General features: G+C 45.7%; 1 protein-coding gene across 1 annotated transcript; it reads right to left on the reverse strand.

Annotated features, from left to right (window-relative positions):
• Positions 1-814: 814 nt before the first annotated feature.
• On the reverse strand, positions 815-6311 carry LOC129839581 (keratin, type I cytoskeletal 13-like). The gene is made up of 9 exons (XM_055907111.1): positions 5829-6311; positions 4840-4922; positions 4319-4475; positions 3421-3585; positions 2967-3092; positions 2165-2385; positions 1677-1723; positions 1420-1467; positions 815-1210 (listed from the first exon to the last, which is right to left on the reverse strand). Exons 1-9 carry the CDS (start codon positions 6228-6230, stop codon positions 1104-1106), a joined length of 1356 nt encoding a protein of 451 aa, XP_055763086.1. The 5' UTR covers positions 6231-6311; the 3' UTR covers positions 815-1103.
• Positions 6312-11702: the final 5391 nt, after the last annotated feature.

The raw sequence follows: 11702 nt of genomic DNA on the forward strand, positions 1-11702 counted from the left end.
GAGTTATTCACCCCCCTTTTTCTTGACTCCAGTATCTTTCTAATCATCTGTAATTAAAGTGATTTGTTTGGGGAATTCAGACTGTGACCTCAAATCATATATTTTACTGGAGATATCTGACTGCATCAGTGTCATCAGCCGAGATCAAACGTTATATATTATCTCAATTGTATAGATGCCAAGGGTGCTATCTGTACAGGGCCATGATCCACTCCCATTAGACTAACCCTCTTTTGACAATGTCTCAGGATAATGCTTCTTTAAAGGAATCCCATAAAGAGTTCGCTGCCTATTTATTTGTCCGTGTTGATTTGTTAATGACGTCATACTGAATCATACTACCATCTAATGTGCATTTGGTGAAAGAGCATGTTAAATGGTTGGATGAAATCAAAATATCTTCATCATAACATTTTGTATGTAACATTATAACACTACAGCACGTGTCAAACTCATTCCATGGAGGGCCGAGCGTCTGCGGGATTTCGCTCCTCCCTTAACCTTGATTGATGAATGAAGGTCACTAATTAGTAAAGAACTCCCTTCACCTGGTTGTCTAGGTCTTAATTGAAAGGGGAAAAAAAAAAAAAAAAAAAGACACTAGGCCCTACATGGAATGATTTTGACACCCCTGACCTACAGTATAAAATAGACTGACATAAAATCCTCTCTTTAAATGTTCCTTGATATTTGATCATGTTTATCATCCCCTTTTGAACAATGTTACTTCCCAATGATAAGACAGTGGACTGAGAGGGGAAATTATTTGAGAGATAATGCTCAAAACAAATAGACAATGATCAAATACGGTAGATACTGAAATATCTTTTATTATGTATTTAGGGACAATTCAACCAAACGTCATAAATTATCATTTGATCAACAACGATATTCAAAAAGCATGTTTGTTTAGTCAACTTAAATATCAAATATGGTCAATTTATCAAAGATTGCACGGTTCTGTACATTCAACGAGCATACATGCAACACCAGAGCAATGCAATCCAGAGGAGATTGTAACATTTTTAACATTCTTGGTATTCCTTTTAGCTGTAGGTGGAACCAGGCTTTTAATGACAGGTAGGTTTGGGTGGGTAAGGGAACTATTTTTTCGCCACCTCCATATCCACATCCTCTGTACGGGAGACAACCTTTCCATCGATTATCTCCTCGATCACCATCCTCACTCTCTTTGTCACCACTGGCTCATCTACAAAGTAGGGACAAATAACCATTAGTAAGTACACTTAGTGTTGGGCATAGATAATGAGGAGAAGCACAGAACCATGAGAACAGATAGCACCTTAACACCTTCAAATCAACCAAATCCTTTGTATTCTAGAGCGTTTCACAATCACTACTGCTGGGTTCAATCAATATGGAATTTGATATGACAGAAAAGGGTCTCGCCCTACTTACGTTTCTTGACCTGAACAATCTCAACCGGCTTTGTCACCACTGGCTCAGCTACAACGTAGGGACAAATAACCATTAGTAAGTACACTTAGTGCTGGGCATAGCTAATGAGGAGAAGCACAGAACCATGAGAACAGACAGCACCTTAACACCTTCAAATCAACCAAATCCTTTTTATTCTAGAGCGTTTCACAATTACTACTGCTGGGTTCAATCAATATGGAATTTGATATGATAGAAAAGGGTCTCGCTCTACTTACGTTTCTTGACCTGAACAATCTCAACCTGCTTGGTGATGACAGCTCTCCTGGAGGGCAGAAGATAGTCGAAGAGTTAATTACCTTCCTATTGAACAACTCTACATTGTTCTCTCTACTCTGTAACAGTCTTTATTGCCCAGTTCTAAATTGACCCCTGGCCCCTTCCCCTGGGCACTTCTTGTAGATCTGTAACGATATGATAGGCTACTGTAGGTTATTAGCATAATGATGATTGCTCCATATTGCCCTCTAGCAATATTCACAACCATAGTTCTTGCATGTATCCAATCATTTTAGATCAAAAGTGCCTACAGCAGGTGGTTATGTGTCAAAAGTGTAGGGGATACTGAAGGGGCTAACAGGCTAGTGGTTAATTTGTAATTGGGTATGTAAACGTCCATTAATCATTTACATTGGGTAAGTGAAGCCCATGTAAATCCCATTGGGTATGCAAATTAGAGATCTGCACCCTTCTCTCCTCTCCTTACCCGACATCCTCTCCGTCCAGCAGCCTCCTGTACTCGGCGATCTCCATCTCCAGCCGGGTCTTGATGTCCAGGAGCATGCGGTACTCGCCGGCCTGCCTCTCGATGTCCGTCTTCATGCGACCCAGCTCCTGCTCCAGGCTGTTGACCATGCCCTGGAGCTGGTTCAGCTGCATGCTGTAGCGGGACTCGGTCTCATTCAGCTGGCCCTCTGATGCTGATTTCTATAGGGAGAGAGGGAGGAAGAGGAAGGGTTAAAGACTTCAGACGATTCAACAAGTGGGGTTGATTTAGGCTACCCACACTGACATCAGTGAATGATTGAGGTGAAGTTCCTGGTGAGCACGTGTTTTTAGATTTCAGTTTTGAGGATCACAGCTGTGGTATAACAAAAAACGGTTATCCTCAACTTCATCTATCCATCAATCGAAGAGCTTGTCAAAGATGAAATGTATTATTATTATTGTGATAATTACAAAGTTCTGAGTTGACTGATTGCTTCTCTCTCCAGAACTAATCCATCATTAAACGTTTCTAAAAGGGAAACCTGAGGACTCATATGTAACCGATAGGGTAGGAATGTATTTATGAGGTCTAAATGATGATGGTTTTACTATGAGGTGTCAGTTTTACTGCACTGTTTAACTGAAGGTGGAATCTTGTAAATGTCATGTATTTCCGAATTCTGAGTAATCTTCGACAGTAATTACACCCTAGTCTAGCTCTAACTCATACGTCTAGCAACAACCAGGAGCCAGAGAGGGGTGTGACGTTAGGGGGGTTGAGGGGTTATTTGTTTCCTCACCAGGCTGAGCTGGGACTGCAGCTCGATCTGCAGGGCTTGCAGGGTCCTCTTGAGCTCGTTGATCTCACTGCGGGACGTCTGGAGGGTCTCTGTGCTGGTGGTCACCACCTTGTTCAGCTCATCAAACTGGGACGGACAAAAGGAACATATGCACAAAATTAATTATCTATGGTCTGATATTTTACCTTTATTTAACTAGGCAAGTCAGTTGAGAACAATTTCTTATTTTCAATGACAGTCTAGGAACAGTGCCTTGTTCACTGCCTTGTTTGGGGGCAGAATGACAGATTTTTACCTTGTCAGCTCGGGGATTTGATCTTGCAACCTTTCGGTTACTAGTCCAGCGCTCTAACCACTAGGCTACCTTAAGATGTACTAAACCATTTTTATATGATCTAAAAACAGAACAGATGGAGGTTCTCCCTTGACAAGGTTGGTCTCTCATTCTCCTCACCTTGCCTTTGTACCAGGTCTCCATTTCGCGGCGGTTCTTCTCGGCGATACCCTCGTACTGAGTACGGATCTCCTCCATCATCTTGGCCATGTCCTGCTGGGGTGCTGCGTCCACCTCCACGTTCACTGAGCTGACGTTCATGTGGGCCCGCATGGCAGCAATCTCCTATAAAGGGGCACAGAGTGATGACAGAGGTCAACTAGGGTCAACACCAGGTGAGAGGCAAATGGAGGTTGCCACTGGGTATGTTGTCCCCGGGAAAGATTTGATACAACTTTACTGTCCCAGACAGAGAAATTGTCTAGCACAATTACACAGGGGTGAGGGGTCAAATTGGGTCACAGCCAGGTGAGGTGCACTGGTATCTCAGGTTCAACCACATGAGAAATCAATTAGGTACTTGGGTGTCACAAACTGTCCCCATCTTTCATAACCTAGTTACAGTGTTCATGGTGTATTTCCGTCAGCTTCTCTGACATCCTGCACAACCGTCCTACGGTAAGTATATCCAACAGCAAATAGGACTTGCCACCATGTGATCTCAAGTGTGGTTTTAACGGCTATGCCATACTGCTGCAGGGCTTGTGACAAATTTGCTGACAGCTTTAAAGCTACACAAACAGAGACAGCGCAAACACTCCAAACAAGGTCTGTTTGGTCTGTTGTTTGCATTGTCATTGACACAGCCAAAGACAATACTGTTTGGCATGCAATGAGAATGAATTATGTCTCAGACAACTCCATTCGTCTCTCACAACCACATTGTTTTCATCTAGGTAAAATATTTAAAAAATTGGAAATGTGGGGAGGTCTTGCTATTGCTATTGCCATGACTGTTGGGGATATGGTATGAAAAAGGGGCTTCCAAGATCCTAACAGAGCCCTGAGGAATACCCACCTCCTCGTGGTTCTTCTTGAGGTAGACCAGCTCCTCCTTCAGCCCCTCGATCTGCATCTCCAGGTCTGACCGGGACATGGTCAACTCGTCCAGAACCCTCCTCAGTCCAGAGATGTCTGCCTCCACCGACTGACGCATAACCAGTTCATTCTCGAACCTTTCCAGAGGGAAAAGGACAAACGCCGCACGCGAGTTAACCAGCATTATTAATAGTTGCCGCCAACAGTAAACATACCAAATGGCACAAAACGAGTCCGACCAGCTTTACGTGCAGTTTACCGCTAATGATGTTTCTAAGGTGTACAGTAATGTGACATTTAACATCACGTCATGGACACGTTGACCTTCATGTAATGTTATACTAGGAGTGGCTTCATACTCTAATAATGGTATACAAGTTGCATGACAAAAGTTGATATGTGACGTATAGTTCCCATTCCAATCCTGACTTAAAGCATTATTCTAAGGTGAATTCAACAGTTGTTTGCTGCTTCCATCTTATATAGACCCTTTGTACTCACTTGACTTTGAAGTCCTCTGCTGCCAGTTTGGCATTGTCTATCTGCAGGAGGATACCGGCGTTGCACAGAGTGGCAGCACTGATCTGAGAACAGGACAAAAAAACAGGTTGGTACATGATACATTAAAAAGGAAGACAATTACAAACTGTCAGGCTTAAACAATGATTACATCATTTGCTTTTGATTGTCAAAAACAATGAAGGTGCATTCTTCTGAGCCATAATCATGAATAGCTGTAATGAGAGACTATTAAAGTGTGATAAAGTGTAGCCTACCAGAGCTATAATATTGTGTTGGTAAGTAATTGATTAGCCTCCTACCCACACAGATATACTGTAGCCTATCTCTGGCAAAGGCCACACAGTTATGAATGGGAAATTAAAGTAATAAGCATGACTAGAATCCCATCAGATGCAATAATACAAAATGCTATTGAACAGTGGTATGAGTCATTTCAACGTCATCATCGCGGCTCTCCCCTTTGAAAGAAGTAATGCAGGCGGCATGAGTGTGAATATAAATGTTGACAGGGAGATAAGTTAAATGGAAGTGAAGGTTTCACATGCCATGCCCTTTTTTTGGTAGATTATTTCTTTCAATAGACAATAGACTTATGGCAATTAAGTCCTATAATCCATCACTACTGTAAACTTGGTATGATTCCTCTATTAAAGTCAAGGGTTTACAAATTCACATCCCGAGGGCACACTTCTATTGCAACATGACAGCTTCAGTCAATGACGCAGCCAGTCAATGAACTTCAGGGTATGACTTGTCTTGTAAATCATAATTGAATTGTATTTGAGAATAAATGTTGGTTCCTGCCAGAGTAGACATGTTTAGACATTTTCCTTTTGTATTTTTGTCATTATAGAACACTTTATCTACACTCAATAGTAAATAGTGAGGTTGATGAAATAGAATGTAATCAAATCAATCTCGCTCAATATAGCAATATACTCTATTTATTATGCCCCAAACATGCTCACCTTGCTGCGCAGGTCGACAAGAATAGCTTCATATTTGCTGTAATCTCTGGTGACCGGTGTCTTCTTCTCGTACCACTCGCGGATTTGACGCTCGAGCTGGGCATTCGCTGTCTCCAAGGAGCGCACCTTCTCCAGGTAGGTGGCCAAACGGTCGTTGAGGTTCTGCATGGTAGCTTTATCGTTGACCGACACTCCATTACTACCATTGTCACCCCCAAGCGCACTGGACAGATCAAAACCGCTCCTGGTGCCTGAAGCATAAGATACGCTGCCCCTCTGTCCCCCTGCCCCTCCATAGATGCTTGGTGCCTGTGATGCGATGCGACTCTGGTAACCTCCTCCGAGAGACATGGAGGATGAGCTTCGGCTGCCTCCATAACTGCGAAGTGATAAAGCACTCATGGCGACGTTGTGATGATGGGTATGTAGAGATGACAAAACCCGGAGTGGTACTTTGAAGAGTTGGTGGTGAATCAGTTCAAGCCTGGTAGCAGAATATATACCCCCCTTGGAGGTGGGAGCGGCTGGAGGGCGTATTGAGATAATTATTTACGTGAAAAGATATTCATCCAACAGGTGTGTCCTTAGTCAGCTCATTAAACAAGGTCACTAAGGTGTGGTGCGCGTGAGAGTTAGCTGGCATTTTGCCTCCATCATGTTTATCACTTTCATTTACAGTATGACAACTGTCACGGCATGTTAGACCTCAGGTGAGCAAGTTATGAACATGATAAGACAGAAGCTTACGTTTTAAGAGATGACTGACGACTGAATCCCGCCACAAAAAGTTTACTTTTCCCTCTAGTCACCGGGAAATGTAGGATACAGTAAAATAGCCTACTCTCCCTTAACGTAGTAGAACAGTAGGCTAGCCCACACGACATGCTCATGTTGGTAGGCTATGTTTTGGATTGATGAATTGATGACATGGTTACCCTGATATCCACTTGATGTTAAAGATTCAAATAGGTGTGTCGATTTGTTTCAGAGATGTCACTTGAATCAAGAGGGCATTCAGGAGAGAGAGAGAGAGAGAAGAGAGGAGAGAGCGAAAGAGAGATATAACAATTACAATGATCTTTAACAGGTACTCTAAACTTCACATCAAAGGTATAGTTGGTTGCCCACACAGTACAGGTATGTGTGGAATGGCCAAAACAATACACAGAATTTACACTGAGCATACGAAACATTAGGAACACCTTCCTAATATTGAGTTAATTTAGCACAGATAGCATGCAGAAATATTGACATGCCATTTATTAAAATGATTGACATGCCATTGATATTAACTGATTGACACTGTCACGATCGTTCTCCTCCTCTTCGTCTGAAGAGGAGAAGCATGGGTCGGACCAATATGCGTCAAGGTATGCAGTCATAATGAATTTATTTAAATGAAAGACGAACACTTAATACAAACTATACAAAATAACAAAACGACCGTGAAGCTACAAACGTTGTGCATAGACAGACAGGCTACAAACGTTCTGACATAGACAATTACCCACAATTAATGAGAGCCTATGGCTACCCTAAATAAGGCTCCCAATCAGAGACAACCGACATCAGCTGTCTCTAATTGGGAACTCATTCAGGTAACCATAGACTCTTCTAGATCACTCACCAACATAGACAACGCTAGACATCTACACTAAACCATATTTTACACCCCATAACCCCTTTACCAAATAAACATCCAAAACCAACAAAACATAAACATTACCCATGTCACACCCTGACCTAACTAAAATAATCAAGAACACAAAGAATAATAAGGCCAGGGCGTGACATAACCCCCCCCTTGAGGCGCGAACTCCGGGCGCACCATACACAGTCTAGGGGAGGGTCTGGGTGGGCTCCCCTCCACGGTGGCGGCTCCGGCTCTGGTCGTAGTCCCCACGTCACCACAGTACCTAACCACCTCCTAGGCCTCCTCCAAACGACCCCCCTCCACATTAACCCCATTGCATTCAGGGGCAGTTCCAGACTAAGGGGCAGTACCAGGGTAAGAGGCAGTACCAGGGTCAGGGGCAGTACCAGGGTCAGGGGCAGTACCAGGGTCAGGGACAGTACCAGGGTAAGGGGCAGCACCAGGGTAAGGGGCAGCACCAGGGTAAGGGGCAGCACCAGGGTAAGGGGCAGCACCAGGGGAAGGGGCAGCTCCAGGGTAAGGGGCAGCTCCGGACTGAGGAATGGCAGCTCCGGACTGAGGGACTGCAGCTCCGGACTGAGGGACTGCAGCTCCGGACTGAGGGACAGCCCATGGCTGGCTGACAGATCTGGCTGCTCATGGCTGGCTAACTGATCTGGCTGCTCATGGCTGGCTGACGGATCTGGCTGCTCATGGCTGGCTGACGGATCTGGCTGCTCATGGCTGGCTGACGGATCTGGCTGCTCATGGCTGGCTGACGGATCTGGCTGCTCATGGCTGGCTGACGGATCTGGCTGCTCATGGCTAGCTGACGGATCTGGCTGCTCATGGCTAGCTGACGGATCTGGCTGCTCATGGCTAGCTGACGGATCTGGCTGCTCATGGCTAGCTGACGGATCTGGCTGCTCATGGCTAGCTGACGGATCTGGCTGCTCATGGCTAGCTGACGGATCTGGCTGCTCATGGCTAGCTGACGGATCTGGCTGCTCATGGCTAGCTGACGGATCTGGCTGCTCATGGCTAGCTGACGGATCTGGCTGCTCATGGCTAGCTGACGGATCTGGCTGCTCATGGCTAGCTGACGGATCTGGCTGCTCATGGCTAGCTGACGGATCTGGCTGCTCATGGCTGGCTGACTGATCTGGCTGCTCCTGTCTGGTTGGCGGCTCTGGCAGATCCTGTCTGGTTGGCGGCTCTGGCAGATCCTGTCTGGTTGGCGGCTCTGGCAGATCCTGTCTGACGGACGGCTCTAGCGGCTCCTGTCTGGCTGGCGGCTCTAGCGGCTCCTGTCTGGCGGACGGCTCAGTGGGCTCATGGCAGACGGGCGGCTTTGCAGGCTCATGGCAGACGGGCGGCTTTGCAGGCTCATTGCAGACGGATGGCTCAGATGGCGCTGGGGAGACGGATGGCTCAGATGGCGCTGGGGAGACGGATGGCTCAGATGGCGCTGGGGAGACGAGCAGTTCAGTCAATGCTGTGCAGACGGCAGACTCCTGCCGGCTGAGGCGCACTGTAGGCCTGGTGCGTGGTGCCGGGACTGGTGGCACCGGGCTGGGGACACGCATCTCAGGGCTAGTGCGGGGAGCAGCAACAGGACGCACAGGACTCTGGGGACACACAGGAGGCTTGGTGCGTGGTTTAGACACTGGTGGTAAAGGGCTGGAGACACGCACCATATAACTAGTGCGTGGAGGAGGCACTGGTGGTACTGGGTTGGGGCGGGGAGGTGGCGCCGGAAATACCGGACCGTGCAGGCGTACTGGCTCCCTTGAACGCCGAGCCTGCCCAACCTTACCTGGTTCTATGCTCCCCGTCGCCTGACCAGTGCGGGGAGGTGGAATAACCCGCACCGGCCTATGTAGGCGAACCGGGGACACCATGCGTAAGGCTGGTGCCATGTACGCCGGCCCGAGGAGACGCACTGGTGACCAGATGCGTTGGGCCGGCTTCATGACATATGGCTCAACGCTCCGTTAAGCCCGGCCGATACGTGGAGCTGCAATGTACCGAACCGGGCTATGCACGCGTACAGGAGACACCGTGCGCTCTACTGCGTAACACGGTGTCTGCCCGTACTCTCGCTCTCAACGGTAAGTACAGGGAGTAGGCGCAGGTTTCCTACCTGACTTCGCGACACTCCCTTTTAGGCCCCCCCCAAGAAATTTTTGGGTTGTACTCACGGGCTTCCAGCCTTGTCTCCGTGCTGCCTCCTCATATCGCCTCCTCTCGGCTTTCGCTGCCTCCAGCTCTTCACGAGGGAGGCGATATTCTCCAGGTTGATCCCACGGCCCCTTACCATCCAGTATCTCCTCCCATGTCCAGAAATCCTTTATGGGTAGGTCCTGTTGCCGCCTTCCATGCCGTTTGCTCCTATGGTGGGTAATTCTGTCACGATCGTTCTCCTCCTCTTCGTCTGAAGAGGAGAAGCATGGGTCGGACCAATATGCGTCAAGGTATGCAGTCATAATGAATTTATTTAAATGAAAGACGAACACTTAATACAAACTATACAAAATAACAAAACGACCGTGAAGCTACAAACGTTGTGCATAGACAGACAGGCTACAAACGTTCTGACATAGACAATTACCCACAATTAATGAGAGCCTATGGCTACCCTAAATAAGGCTCCCAATCAGAGACAACCGACATCAGCTGTCTCTAATTGGGAACTCATTCAGGTAACCATAGACTCTTCTAGATCACTCACCAACATAGACAACGCTAGACATCTACACTAAACACAAAACCATATTTTACACCCCATAACCCCTTTACCAAATAAACATCCAAAACCAACAAAACATAAACATTACCCATGTCACACCCTGACCTAACTAAAATAATCAAGAACACAAAGAATAATAAGGCCAGGGGGTGACAGACACAGAAAACTGGGTTCATGTTTGGCTTCTGCCGTAGGCCAGTGTTGATATACGGGCCACTAGACGTCTTCTCCCGTCAAACTCAAGTCTCTGGTATTTTGTCAACAGGTGCAAAGTGTGAATCACGACCTAGGTGTTTCCCAGATGTTGAGCGTAAACACAACCTGTCTTCGCCATCCCTCTATGGAGCTGTTTTCACAGACGTGTCCACTAGTATAAGACAATTGCAATGATATGATTAGCTAGTCAAATAGAAAGCAACCACAAACTGCCGTGGTTCTAATTACTTGTCCCTAACGGTACCTCATGCTGAGGTACTTTTCACCTTTGAATTGAATCGATCCGTTTTTTGTGAAATCAAACTCTATTATATGTTCATTATGCTGTATGATTATATGTGACGGAATGCTGCAAGTCATGTTTAGTTATCATTTTCTATATAGCCTTTGCCATACTGTGGTTATGGTATATCTGTGTGGGTAGGCTAATTAATGACTTACTAACACACCTTCGTAGTTCTACGTACGTACTGTATGTTATTATGCCTTCATAGCTGTTTTAGGAAAATGAAACATTCAAATGCAATACACTTATCATCCCTTATCTTTCAATCCCTGTTGTGATATATATTATGTCGTCAACCTCAGAATAACCCAATTGTTTACACTTTGAGAAAGTGATCTTGTGTATGTGACTGCGTGTGACACATAACAATAGTAAAGCCCCCCTTTACTGGCTCAAATAGCCGACCAATCAGCCTGTTACCAACCCTTAGTAAACTTCTGGAAAAATTGTGTTTGACCAGATACAATGTTATTTCACAGTAAACAAATTGACCATAGACTTTCAGCATGCGTATAGCGAAGGACACTCAACAAGCACAGCACTTACACAAATGACTGATTATTGGCTGAGAGAAATTGATGATAAAATGATTGTGGGGGCTGTCTTGTTAAACTTCAGTGCAGCTTTTGACATTATTGATCATAGTCTGCTGCTGGAAAAACGTATGTGTTATGGCTTTACATCTCCTGCTATAATGTGGATGAAGAGTTTCTTGTCTAACAGAACACAGAGGGTGTTCTTTAATGGAAGCATCTCAAACATAATCCAGGTAGAAGCAGGAATTCCCAAGGGTAGCTGTTTAGGCCCCTTGCTTTTTTTCAATCTTTACAAACGACTAGCCACTGGCTTTGAGTAAGGCCAGTGTGTCTATGTATGCGGATGACTCAACACTACACATGTCAGCTACTACAGTGACTGAAATGACTGCAACACTTAACAAAGACTTGTAGGTAGTTTTGGAATGGGTAGCAAAAAAATAAGTTAATCCTA

Source organism: Salvelinus fontinalis, chromosome 40 (assembly GCF_029448725.1).
Source record: "Salvelinus fontinalis isolate EN_2023a chromosome 40, ASM2944872v1, whole genome shotgun sequence".
In the NCBI taxonomy this organism is placed as follows: Eukaryota; Metazoa; Chordata; class Actinopteri; order Salmoniformes; family Salmonidae; genus Salvelinus; species Salvelinus fontinalis.